This window comes from Opisthocomus hoazin, chromosome 2 (genome assembly GCF_030867145.1).
Source record: "Opisthocomus hoazin isolate bOpiHoa1 chromosome 2, bOpiHoa1.hap1, whole genome shotgun sequence".
Taxonomy (NCBI): domain Eukaryota; kingdom Metazoa; phylum Chordata; class Aves; order Opisthocomiformes; family Opisthocomidae; genus Opisthocomus; species Opisthocomus hoazin.
The window spans coordinates 31665160-31678619 of NC_134415.1; the positions used below are offsets into that span (position 1 = coordinate 31665160).

A 13460-nucleotide genomic window follows, 5' to 3' on the forward strand; every position below is an offset into this window, starting at 1 on the left:
AAGCTCACCGGAGCTGAAACCTGGTTTTATGCTAACCTAGATACCTTTCAAACATTGGGACTGTAGTAAATTGGCCTCTGGCAGATTTCTTGTTATTGAATTGTGTGGCATTTGTATATGAGTGTAGATATGCATGGAGCTGTGCAAGCTCAGGTCTCTGCCCACAGAAACCCCCCAGGAATCGCACAGTGCACGCAGTATCAGGTAAGACAGGAGAGAGCCCCAAGAAATAATTCCTGCAGTGTTAACAGAAAGGGAAGATGAAGGTAAAACAAAATCCACTGGTAACACCAAAAGAAATGTCCCGTGAAATTGAAAATTGTACGTGCTGACAACATGCCAAGTTTCTGCATGCAGTTGGGATTTAAAAGTCAGCACCTCCACGACAGCCTCATGACTCCTGTTGCACTTGAGACCTCTGTCCGTTAACAACAGCGTGTTCAGCTGAGATGGCTGTATTGCTCCATTCTCACCACTTCCCCAAATGTGAAAATGACAGATGAATGGCAACATGTCATGCTGTGCCACTCGGAAACACAAAGAGTGAGGAGAGTGTAAAAGCAGCACATCACTTGTTGTACTTCCAGGAACATTATTCCTTTAAAGATCTCCAAAGTGGTTTATTAGCAAAACACGTAATATCCTAGAGAAAAAGTCCCTAACACTTTTTTTTTTTCACCTGGAAGGATGTGTGCAGGCATCAGAATAATAATCTGAAGTCTCAATACTAAATCACATTTTTACAAAAATCAGAAGGAAGCCATCTTCCACCCAGATTCAAGAGGGAGGACCACCGGGCGGCCACGTTAGTTCCCAGGCTGGCCAGCAGCTCCTCTGCTGCTGCTGCTGCCTCTGGCACCCCAGGACCCGGAGACGGAGAGCCCCCAGAGCGGTGCCGATAGCGGGACCAGCGGACCACAGAGCCGTGCCGGAGGCCATGCTTCCCAGCAGCACCCTGCCACCGCAGCCCCTTCCGGGGAGGTGAGCTGCCACTCAGCCCCCTGCCCCGCCGCCGGCTGTCACATCGACCGGGGTCTCGCCTGCCAGGAGTTGTGCTGCACCTCGTTCCACCTCAGTCTGTGCCCAGATTAGCCAAGCTCCAACCAGTGCTGGTTGTGCTCCTGCTTTTACACCGATTGCAGCCACTGGCCAGGAGTAGCTGGAGAAAGTGCTTGGAGCAGGAGGTGACTCAGCACGTGTCACAACGCTTCTGACTTCACCCACATCTGAGAGTCCAACCTTTCCGACATGAAATGTGTTTCACATTTGTATGGTGCCTTCCTCTATTTTTCCTACATGTTTTGACTTGACAGCAGCTTCTGCTCATTTTGTGCTATCGGCACAAGCCCTAAAACAGTGCTCTTACCTACACCTGTCCCTACCATGGAAAGTGCTGCCTAAGGAAAAGAGAGACATGCAGAGGCTAAGCTGCTGTGACTCACTGCCTGTGAAGCAGTGTTTGCCTGAAAACAACATGCTTGCCATTTTCAGTAACCCCACAGATCACTGATATTTTCTATTTACTTTGTACATTTGAGAGAATTTTGTCTCTAGTCACCTTTGCTACTGGTTTTCCTGGCCAATGCACCAGTATTTGTACTGATGGAGCTGTGTGGGTCAAGGTCCAGTACAGATGGGCTACAACTGCATAAACTTGTGTCTCTTTCGCACTAGTGTATATGGGGCAAATCCAGAAACAGCCTTCAGCAGCGAACAGCTGGTGTTTTTAAGACAGCAGCATCAATTCTCCACGATCGTGCCAAGGGGTAAAGCAGTTGCTCAAGTAGCGCATCTCCCAGTTATCGCAAATTCGTGCTTGGGAATTTTTTTGCATTTCCTACCGTCTTAGAATTATATAGAAACAGTTGTGTTTGGCATCTGCACATCTGAGTCCATCTACATTTGGAATTTAAAATCTATCACAATCTGCTTGGCATGGGTTTCCCTGTAAGCTTTCAGCGTATACTTACTGCTCTCCACAGCCATTCTTCATTTCTTTCTCTGTGGCCCCACTAATTAAAGCCTCAGCTCATTTTCCTTCTGAGGTCCAAACTCTGTTCACTCTGTAAACAAGAAAAATACTAATCAAATGTCAAAGGTCTTCAAACTGTTGTATTTGTGTTCCAGCCTGTGATGATTACACAGGACTCTCTCTGACAGCAGCCTGGGGTATGTGCCTTTCTCATTCAGTAAACAAATCTCTTCCACAGAACTTAGATATGTAATTGCATGGCAGAGACTGTTTCTTTCCAGCAAAAGCACTTATGAACATGTCTTGCATTAAGCTTTGAGATTTTAATGCAATCATGGGCTACGATTTTTCTGGTTTACATGCTGGTTTTTCCTTCCAGGGTCCTAATTCTGAACATGAGATTTGGCTGCCTTGTTTTGAACTTCCTATTCTTCAAGTGCATGACTAATCTGAACAGAAAAATAGATGCACAGGGACAACACAACAATGAGGCTGCTCCTGAGCTTGAATTTTTTTGTTTAAGGCTTTTTTAATTTGTTTAGTTTTCAATGGCACTCACTTTGGAACTGATGTGACCTGAAAATACTCACTACCTCATACAGCTGGGCCTGAGAAACACGCTGATACAACAATCCGATAGTGCTGAATGCTGCTGATGCAAAAACCTAAGAGGACAAACCAAGGAAAAGCAATTACAAAGCACTGCCCCAGGGGGAGGCCTGTTCTGCCACGGACTGTAAATGTACCAGGTTCAGTGGGGGCTGCAGCGCCCAGCATACCCCAGCAAGTAGGAGCATCAACGTGGGCGGCACAAGACAGCATGGGGGGCAGAGCGCTACTTTCTCCCCATTGCGTGCAAAGGCTTTGGCCTCCCAGTTCTTGTGTCATCCACAGATGTGGCTACAGGATATGCAGATGTTATGTGCTGCAAAGACGGGTGCTCTCAGAGACCCAAGGCCCACTGTAATTTCTTGCTGATTATTTGGGAAAAAAAGTCTCCTTTCTACTTACTGCACGTTCAGCCTTGGAAGTAAAGTGCATGGGATTCAGTCTTCTCTTGAGATAATTAAATTATCATTTAATTTCTGAAATTGAGAAAGGATACCCACTACCTTTCCTTCTGAAGAAATCCAAAATCTAAATTTATCTTGGGTGTTGGGGTTTTTTTCTAAATTATGTATAGTTTTTAAACTACGTAGTGAAAAAGAAGCTTTTAGAAGATGAAAGAGTGGCAGGTTGTTGTTCTTGCCAGTGCTGGAAACAAACTGAAGCAATGCCCCTTGTGCTGAAAATCAACAGGCAGACCTGTGAGGATGAAATTGTATTTTAAAACTGAATTTGGAAGGCAGAAAATCCTCTCAAGAAAATCTGACTGCGTTAACGGATGGAAGTAATTTCCTGCCTTGTTAGATATTCTAGAGCAGGCAGATACTGATTTACATCTGCTGTCTCCTAGTGACATAAAATATGGTTTGGTGACACAGTCTCAATGAAGAAGCTGAAGGTCAGGGAACAATTCATCAGTTTCTCACTCATAATTTAATATGAAGATATTTAGGCCTATTTAGGACACTTAGGCATCCAAAGATGAAGACAGCACCGTGCAGGATTTAAAAAGTGTCTAAGAGGGAACTGTCTTGCTTTCACTCGCTTGTCAGTGCCTAGAGGAGCCAAAGGCTATTGATGACCCGTTGCACTGCCCTGTGTTGTGAAGGCTTAAATAAATGCAGAGTACCACAATGCACCCAGCCAGCCTCAGTCTGCTGCAAATAGTGTAATGCAGGTAAAATCAGAGAGCTGGGTGGAGTTTCCAGCGTCCCGTTTTGCTCTGAAGGAGTGTAATGTTAAACCCCACCTTGCCTTGGATGGAAGCACTTGGCCTTTCTTCTGCTTCTCGGAATCAGGAGATCGGGACTGCCGACTGCACAGTCAGAAAAAGTTTGTTGCTGAAAGAGGTCCCAGTTCCCATCCATTTCACTAGAAACTGAGAGCAGTGCATATATCCAGAGCCTTCTGTCTGTAACAGCTCCTAGATTCAAAATCTCAGGGAAGAGGAAACTGCCAGACCAGATAAAACTGACTGGAGAGGCATCGTTACCTTTAATGATGCTGCTTCTCGGCAATTTTCCCCCCACTTTTTCCATGAAACAGAAAGAACATTATCATCTGATCTTGTCGTAGGTATGTCTATCTCCAGCAAGATGTATTTGTGGCAGATCAGCCCAGCACTGTAAGCCCAATTGAAATGCTGGACTCTTTACAGCTGCCATGATGTCCTTTTTCATGCCAGGCTTCAGCACTTCTGAAGCTGTACCTATGCTGCACACTGCAGCAGTGTGAATGGCTGCGTAAGAACCTGGCAAGTTACTGTGGCAATTCTCTTCTCAAGTGGTTGCCCAGAATCCAATGGAAAACCAAGCAGTGGGTGTACAAGCAGACAGCTGACTTCACCAGTTGGACTAACCCTGATTTTTGCTTCAGCACTTCAGTAAAAGCCAATTATACCAAACTCCAGTAACGTCTGTATCAGTGACAGACTGCAGACATTTATAGCCTTCATCAATGAACAGGCTAAGCGAATCTAAATTGTTCTGCTAAACTTTTTAGTGAGTAATTAACCCTGAATTATCAACGACAGACAGCTATGGTAATGGTTATGAAAGAAATAAGAACCGGTTGCACAGTTATTAACACAAGAGCACCGAACAAGGCAGACGAACAGTGTGTGCTGCCATGGAATTAATAGAAGGGGCAACGGTGGCAAGTGCCATCTCCCACAGGGTGGTACGGTTCCAGGAGGCTGAGATAGCTGCTGAGAGACACTTACGTTGGCAAGAGCAGCATGTACTCAGCAGTAGATGGATGGAAGTCAGAAGCGGATGGTAATAAGGAGCATTAAAAATAAATCTAGTGTAATTAGGTTAAAAAAAAAAAGAGATGTGAACCTGACAGCTCAGCAACTGGCAACTGTTTAGTTCGAGCAGTTATCTTGGGGACAGGAAATTCATACTGGAGCACCAGCAAGCGGACAGATGAAGCGACCTGCTGTGCACCCTGTGCTCCCTAACTGGACCGTATCAGGGCCCATTTTCTGAAGCTGTGAGCATGCCAGTTTCAGAAAGGAGGGTGTCTTTAAAATGTCTTACCTTGAAACACCCTAAAATATTAGCTACTTCTTAAAAATCTTGGCTGCTGTGTTTGTATTGAAGCATTCATGTGCACCTGTGATTTCAGGGCCAGTGAAAGATCATGAGCTGATGGGCCTGGGACCAAGGCAGATAGATATGTCATGCATGTAGCAATGTGGGCTCCCCTCAGTGTCCCTCTCTAACCATTTCCACGGACCATTTGTCAGCAGAGTGAGGAGCTGCATGTCCCTTCTTGTCCTCTCTGCTGAGAATGTAAATGAGGAAGACAAGTAAGAGCAGCCTCTTACGAAAGGGAGGCCATGTCCTGCTGGGTACTGCACTGCAATTAAGCAACTTGTTTCACTTCCCAGCATGCCTGAGATGGCAGGATGAAACTGGAACAACAGTATTAGTTACAAAAAAAAGAAGGAGAAAGAGAGTAGAAGGATGAGCAGAGGGGAAATGGAAAGCAAACAGAGTAAAATGGAAGAAGTGGATCCAAACCAAAACTAAGGCCCTTATTCCAAGCAGAACCAGTTTGACCACTGAAATGCAGAGGTGATGGAAAAGAGGTGCTGGATCCCCTAACTAGGAAGTTTGTCTTCCCTCCCTGCCTCTTGCCTTTCTTTTGAACCAGTTGCATTAAGAAAACAGCTTCCTCTGTCCTTACTGGAGAACATGGGGAACTTATCCATGTAGCTCCTGGACTTTTATTAAAATTTAAGTGGCTTTTCTTCCTTCTCCAAGTTTCTGTTTGATATATTTTATCAGGTGAATCCAGTTTTCCTGGGTTACAAAACGTCCCCACGTAGCAGCTCCCTGTGCCCTGCAGGACAGTCCCTTTGCCTTGCTGAGGAAAGCTGCCTCAAGAATCCCAGTCAGCCTTATCCATCCAATTTCTGTATCGGGTCTATGTGAATTATTAAAAATCTACTCTGATGCCTGGACAGCAAATAATTTAATCTCAAGATAACACCCTTTCTGTTATTGTTAAATAACGTATCTTACTGTCCTGGAAAAGGCAGAGCTGGAAGAATGGGCTGTATGCTACTATATAATGGTGGTGACAAGAGAAATCTAGAAGGTATGAAGAAAGTTATATACATTATTCTGGGGGAGAAGGATTTGTCTGTCCATTCTGGCTACACACTCTGGCCTGGGAGAGCAATAGGCAAAGCAAAGCCTACCTCCCCCCTGCAGTAGTGCAATTACTTTGGGAACTGTGTCAAAGGGGCTGGATGTGCCCTTGACAATGTGAGATCCTCCTGGGTTTGGGGCAGATGTTTACTTGCTTTCTAGTTCTTCCTGCTCCCGAGTCCTTCCTGGGAATCCACTGGAGACGAAGAACAGGAGCTTGAGATGTGCTTCTCTCATCTGTGCTACTCTTCCTCTGACAGCTGATACGGTAAGCTGTGCTACCGTCTGCAGCACAGCACAGAGAGGAACAAACAGCTTCTGGGGCATGGGAAGCAAGTTTTGCATAACCATGACAATGGTCTCTGCGCTCCAGTGCCTGAGCTGCTGTTTTTCCTTGAACTCAGTAGGTGTCTCCAGATAATTGCTGAGAGAGGATTTATTTCACCTAGTGCACAGGGAGTAGTAGATGGGCTGCATTCATTTAACTGCTGAAGATAGACATAAAGACCAGAAAATCCCAAATTTGGATTTGTCACAGAACAAAATTGTGAAATCAATGTCACTCTAATGCAACAGGGTTTAATTCACAGGATTTTACTGGAGTTCAGCCCACGCTACATGAAAAGCTGTTGGTGGACTAGAGAGTATTTCTGGCTGTGATTTTGACGACTGCTGACCAGTTTGCCCAGTACCATTAGTTTGCAATTAGTCTATATAGGGAAAATCGTGCATCAGCCAAGTGTAGTTCTCATAAGCTGGGAATCACACAGAAAAAGAATGGGAGGGGGCCCCAGAGCTCACATAGTGCATCCCGGCCCAGTGTTTTCCTGTCCGCTATTTATTTAAGTCTTTAAAAAGCTCTCAGAGGTTTTTGACAGCTTCCTCAGATCATCTCTCCTTGCTTGTAACCATCACTGTGGCTAGAAGGTTTTTCCTAATAGCTAACCTAATTCTCTTAAGCTGCAATTAAGCCTATTATTCTTGTCCTACTTATATGGATAAATTCCTTCTTCTTTGCAAAATATGCTTCTTGCAGAAAACCAGATTTCTGTGTCCCCTTTGGTCTTCTGTTGTTCACACTGAATACAACATGCTCTCTAATGTGACCTGTGAGGACAGGCTCTTCCAAACTTCTAATAATTCTTGATTCTCTCTGCTTGGCTTCTCTCCAGCTACTTCACATTTCTCTTTGTGCTGGTTTTGGCTGGGGTAGATTTAGTTTTCTTCATAGTAGCTAGTATGAGGCTATGTTTTTGATTTGTGCTGAAAACAGTGTTGATAATACAGGGATTTTTTAGTTATTGCTGAGCAGTGCTTGCACAGAGTCAAGGCCTTTCCTGCTTCTCACCCCACCCCACCAGTGAGCAGACTGAGGTTACACAAGCTGTGAGCGGACGCGTGGGGACAGCTGACCCCAACTGACCAAAGGGATATCCCACACTGAACAATGCTGTGCTCAGCAATAAAGCTGGGGTAAGAAGAAGGAAGGGGGGGATGTTCGGAGTGATGGCATTTGTCTCCCCAAGTAACCGTTATGCGTGATGGAGCCCTGCTTTCCTGGAGGTGGCTGAACACCTGCCCGCCCGTGGGAAGTAGTGAATGAATTCCTTGCTTTGCTTTGCTTACGTGCGTGGCTTTTGCTTTACCTATTAAACTCTCTTTATCTCAACCCATGAGTTTTCTCACTGTAACTCTTTTGATTCTCTCCCCCATCCCACCAGGGATGGGAGTGAGCAAGTGGCTATATGGTGCTTAGTTGCCAGCTGGGATTAAACCACAACACCCTAGAAGAGGACAAAATGTCCTCAACATTTGGCACACTGCTCTAGCTGAGGCTATACTAGTGCTGAGTGGAGCTGAAGGATTGTTTCATGCATTTTAGAAGTTACAGTCCTGTATAAACATCCTCATATTGACATTTAACATTTTCACAACAGCCAGGTCCTGTTGACTCATGCTCAGGTTGTGATTCACACCCTGCAGAGCTGCTGTGAGACCTTGGATCCACACCCTTCTCCCAGCACTCTGCAGGTCAAGCCCTCATTCATAAATCAGTGTTGAAGGCTGACACATTGCTCATCTCTCCTCCTCCTTTTTCATTTTTAGGAATATTGGCAGGGTGAAGCCAGTTCTTGTTTTTCTTTCCTGGAGTTCTCAGCACGTACCCTTTGCTCCCTCTGCCAAAAGCACACAGCTTGTCCGTCTTCACTAAAATGCTGCTTCTCCCCTCACCAACAAGGGCTTTCCTGGGTTTGTTTTTATTCACATCCAGTTAGCTCAAGCGAAAACAGCTTATGATCTGCATAAGATGCGCTCATCCTCCCATCTGGTTTCATTTCTACGGCAAACATACTGCCATGATCTTACCAGCTCTCCAGTCTCTCGGGACCCTAAGAGCATCTGCGCTCCTGAAGGTTTGGCTGCTGGGGCTCCGGGAGTGCTCGAGGTTGACCTGAGGTCTTTGGCCACGGAGCTGTGGGGTTCTCCAGGCTGGCAAGGTGGCCAGGGAGCTGGGCAGGCGGGGGGGCACCTCAGCCCAGGGCATCAGCTTGTGGGTCAGGGCACGGGTGCGGATCCGGGGGTAGGCAGACTTCTCATGAGAATTCAAGCCATATGTGGGGAAAGAAAAAAAAGCAGCAGGAACAGTCCTTTCTTTCCCCCCAAATCTTCAAGCATCCAAAAATCCCAAACTCAACACAAGTAATCCCCCCAAAACACCCTTTCAGGAAGTCTTATGTATCATAAGCAAAAAATGCTAAAAAACTCTCTTTTACCTTTGCAAGTTATATTTAGTACTGTGCTATCAAAGGACTATCAAGCAATATTAATACATCAACTTTTTCTAGTGTATTTCCAGTTCTGCACTTTTTAAAATAAAAATGGTCTAATAAGCATAAATTTACATTTTTTCGTTACCCTGACTGGCTCCCTTAAAATAACCACAATACAATACATACAGCAGTGTAAATCTTAAAACCGTAGAGCTCCAAATATTAATCAGAAGCTTTCATAATAGAAATTAATAAATGAAAGTCCAGAAGTTTAATAAGGAATGAAATTTCACAAGCTGTTAAAAGACCAGCAAAGACAGATTTAATAATATTTTATAGTGCGTCTAAAGTAAGTTCAATACTTTTCAATGACATTATGAAACAAAAATCACTTAACTGACTGTAGGCTTGAGACATGCTCCAGTTCAAGGCTGGTGTTACAGCACTCGTCTTTTTTGCTGGGGTGACAATCCTGAACTTCAGTTGCTAGTGCAAACACCTCTGGAAAGCACATGACCTAAAAAGGAAGGGGTAGCAAAGACAGCACCAATACCTGACAGATAGGGCTCTGGGATAAACCTGAAGATACCATTGCAATTGAGACAATTTCAGCAGAAAAAAAATGCAAATCTTACAGAATTATAGAATCATTAAGGTTGGAAAAGACCTCTAAGATCATCAAGTCCAACCGTCCTATGTAAGAAAGAATGGAGGATAATGTGTATGTCTTATCTTTCAATACCAATCACTACGTTCTTATCAATGATACTGTAGAATAATTGAGATTATTGTAAGGATTACCACTCCATTACACATTTTTTTTGTCTCCATTTGCTTCTTGCTGTCACATACAGTTGCTGACAGGATGCTAATAAACACTTTCTTGAATGACTGCAGCACATCTCTCATTCTACTAGCCTGACTCATGAGTTGGGGCCACTGGATGCTACCACAGTTCAAATAAATAATGAAACAATCTTGAAAAAAATAACAGAGCAACTTGTAGCAATCCTCTGTTTAGGGCAATAGAGGTGTTACTGGTTTACTTTGTACATAAAATCAGAACTCAGTCTCATTTTTTCCTTTGGTTTGGATTAGCCCACATGATGGCAAGCTCTATTACTAACATGCGGTGAATTCTTCCTTCAGACACTGCCAGTTTAACATATGTTTCATTTGCTCAATCCCAAAAATAAGATGAGAAAATCCACTTGGTTTTCAATAACCATATGAAACAGCCAGGAATTTTCCTGACAAATGACGACTAGCCTGTAACACCACAAAGGTGAATCATTCACACAGGCTTTAGCACAATGCTCTGGCGTAACATGCAGAGGAGAGAAAAGCCTCTGCAGAAGCTGTGTAGCATCTACAGAAGCTGTGCCACTGCTGCACCCATTTCATGTGCTCTGCGTAACCAAGACCACTCGCTCCATTTGTAGCTGGATAAAGAACATGAAGCTGAAAATGCCACAGAGCAGGCATTCTGCTGCCATCTCAGCCTTCAGGTGGGAGCTAGTGAAAGAAGTGAGGGAGGGAAAAAAAGGCCAACTACACACAGCTGGATAAGTCAAAAGAACTGAAATGGAACTTTATTATTTTTTTAAAAAGTATTCTACAATAATGGCTCAGAATACTACCACAATGTACAGGGACAAGGCAGTGCTCTGGGCTATGACTGTAGATTACTCTAGTATCTATATATTTGTAAGAGCTTGAGAAAGGTTGAAGCAGGGCAGTTCAACATTTCTTAGGCACATATTTCTTAATTGTAACATTTTCTAGATCTCTCATATTATAGCAGGATTTATCAAATGCAATGTAGTCACGGAAGTCTTGCATAAATACAAATATCAATACTTTACCTTGAATATTGTATATGATATAAATTCTGCCTTACCTTTAAAAAAATCTCCAGATCATTAGGTGACCTGAGAGTCTTTCCTTTTCTTTCTCTTTAAGAGCTTTTAAATATATATATATATATATTTATATATATTTGCTATCATACATCAAAGTATATATGAATCCCATCGTTTCTGTTATATTTTCTGCAGACATGGTCTGAAACAAAATCACCAACAACTAAATCAAAAGCTTCCTGGTTATCACAGGAAAGCCAAAGAGGAACTTGTAAGGATTCTTCATAAACTAGAGGTCCATAGATCATTTAAAGCAGTCTTTATAAGCAAATTTACACACTTTGACATGCTTTTGTGAGGCAGTTAGTATCAAAATCCAATAGCATTTCTTACAGAACTATATGACTTTCTGCGATGCAGATATACATTTCATTTCTAAAAAGCCACAGTTCTTTTTCTACATCTGCTCTCATCAAATCCCCAGGATTCATTCATAAAACTGCTGCTGTTCCAAATGCTGATGCTGTTATCCCCGCTGTGGATTAAGATGTACACCCAATCTGGTGACATTATCGCGTGGAAGATTGGTAAGTAGGAAAATACCCTCCCCAAGTCTGCAGATAGTCTTTTCTATCTCTAAATCCTCATGATTCATGTCACCCAACAGTGCAATGCGACGAAGACACATCTCTGTGCAGGCTAAGGGTCTTCTGCCATCAAAGGAATCTCTAGGGGAAAAACAGAAATAGCATTGACTGCTGATTGTAACTTCCCTTTACACTTTCACAGAGTGTTAGCATTAGCAACTCTACAAAAATAGAAACGGACATTGCAAAAACCTGAACAAGACATACGGTATCGCCAATTCTAGACCCACTTACACTTTAACACCTCTAAGAAAATTAACCTACTAAAACTACCCAGATTTGCTAAAACAAGTTAGGCCCACAAAAACCTAAATGCAAACGTCCCTTCTACTACATTAATCACTGACGCAGCATTCAGAGTAGGCAGGGACTTTTACTGGCATTGTCATAATTTCTCCCTCCTCCTCCTCACTGTCTTCCCCTTGTGATACCGTTACAAGTTAGCCCCAACCCTATGAAGCAGGAAGACTTCCTCTACCCAGACCTTCACCCACGCTGAATTTAGGACACTGGGATTCAGCTGTTTGCCTACTGGCTCTCAGTGACTCTGGAGAGCAGGATCAGAGCCACTCCTTCTAAGTGTCTCCAAGGGAAGGTATCTAATTTCCTTAACATGCTGAGCAGCACACCATACAGCTCCACTGGAACTCAATGAAATGTTATCAGTGCATGCCTGTGTTTGATTTAGATGTAGACAATAATATATGGCAATCTCCCTTCTCATATGTGGTCCTGTAGGTATGTTCCCCTTATGCTGTGACTCCCATGTCCACAGCTTAATGTGTACATGCCTCAGACTGAATGGTTTGCGGTATGCACAGACACAATGAGTTTGTTAATAAAGGCTGCAAATTTTGGCTGAGTATGAAAACATGATTGGCTTTCCATTTTAAAGAGAAAATCCTGTTCTCTGCTGTGAAAGCCATGGCATGTGAGGGAGTTGTGAGCATAGGAGCTGAGGAGCAGATGAACAGACCAACACAGGCAAGATGATGGCTGGCTTCGCTGCTGTACAAAGGCACTTGCTGACATCCCTGCTGATGAGACTGCTGTTACGGGGTCTGGACAGGAAGCTTCTGGCCTGGGATTCAAATCCCTTCCACCACAGCTAGCAAGGACACATCACAGACATGAAGCTCTGTGACTACGAAGTAGTATGGTTTAAAAAATGTCCAAATTAAGATGTGGACAAAAACATAGAGAAAGTACGAGCAAGTCATCTGGGTTTGTTGCTGCTCTGACAGTGCAAACCAATGGTGGCTCGTGTTTACAGACTCACCTATTGCACCTGTGCAAAACTCACCATCTGCAATATCGATCTGTGGACTCGTGGACACAGCCTCCCCAGCAGTGCTACGGGATACGTCAGTTCGATCTGAGCAGGGAAGCGCTGCCGCTTGGCATGCCAGGGATGGGTACAAATTTTGGAGCAGTTCAGAGGAGACCAACCTACTGTCACAGGTCTCAAATTCACTAGGCAGCGTGTCTGTAATCCTGGGGCCGGGGTAAGCGGGAGGATTCTGATCTTCTGTCTGCAAAATATGCCCCTGGTCTGCGGTAGCTGAGTATCCAGGTGCCAGAGCAGTCAAGCCGCTGCTTACAGCTTCATCGTAGGAAGGCAGCATGACAGGAACGCCATCCACCACCACGAAGTCAGGGTCACCCATGGAGCCCTCCTGGTTGCCTCTATGGCAAACATACATGAGTTATCACAGAGAGCTGGAGCATGTCAGAAGAACCTCAGAGCAATCGCTGAACTTAAGTAAACACAGCACTTTCTAGTTATGCAAAATGAAGATACAGGGTCATTAACATTCACAGAAATGTTTGCTTCATGGGTTTACAAAACTCTGTTCAGGTTGACAGGTGGAATCTGTTACAATCAGAAAAATGAAACCACTAACACACAGAACAATTTCAAGAAGGGAAGGAAAACGGGTGCT

At 44.0% G+C, this 13460-nt stretch overlaps 2 protein-coding genes and 1 long non-coding RNA gene across 7 annotated transcripts in view; 1 reads left to right on the forward strand and 2 right to left on the reverse strand.

Annotated features, from left to right (window-relative positions):
- The window catches only part of TLR5 (toll like receptor 5), a 34425-nt gene extending 23070 nt beyond the window's left edge, over positions 1-11355 (reverse strand). For both annotated transcript variants that reach the window (XM_075413059.1, XM_075413056.1), the window contains exons 1-2: positions 8605-11355; positions 1971-2063 (exon numbers count right to left, since the gene is read on the reverse strand). In XM_075413059.1, the coding sequence (XP_075269174.1) occupies positions 1971-1993 (23 nt within the window). In that variant the 5' untranslated portion in view covers positions 1994-2063; positions 8605-11355. The remainder of the gene's footprint in view (positions 1-1970; positions 2064-8604) is intronic.
- The window catches only part of LOC142360479 (uncharacterized), a 31895-nt gene that overhangs the window by 6178 nt on the left and 12257 nt on the right, over positions 1-13460 (forward strand). Inside the window, exon 2 of the long non-coding RNA XR_012763092.1 lies at positions 11355-11457. This is a non-coding gene — a long non-coding RNA (uncharacterized LOC142360479). The remainder of the gene's footprint in view (positions 1-11354; positions 11458-13460) is intronic.
- SUSD4 (sushi domain containing 4) overlaps positions 11474-13460 on the reverse strand; it is a 73726-nt gene continuing 71739 nt past the window's right edge. For all 4 annotated transcript variants that reach the window (XM_075413063.1, XM_075413060.1, XM_075413061.1 and 1 more), the window contains 2 exons: positions 12821-13203; positions 11474-11598 (listed from right to left, as the gene is read on the reverse strand). In XM_075413063.1, the coding sequence (XP_075269178.1) occupies positions 11570-11598; positions 12821-13203 (412 nt within the window). In that variant the 3' untranslated portion in view covers positions 11474-11569. The remainder of the gene's footprint in view (positions 11599-12820; positions 13204-13460) is intronic.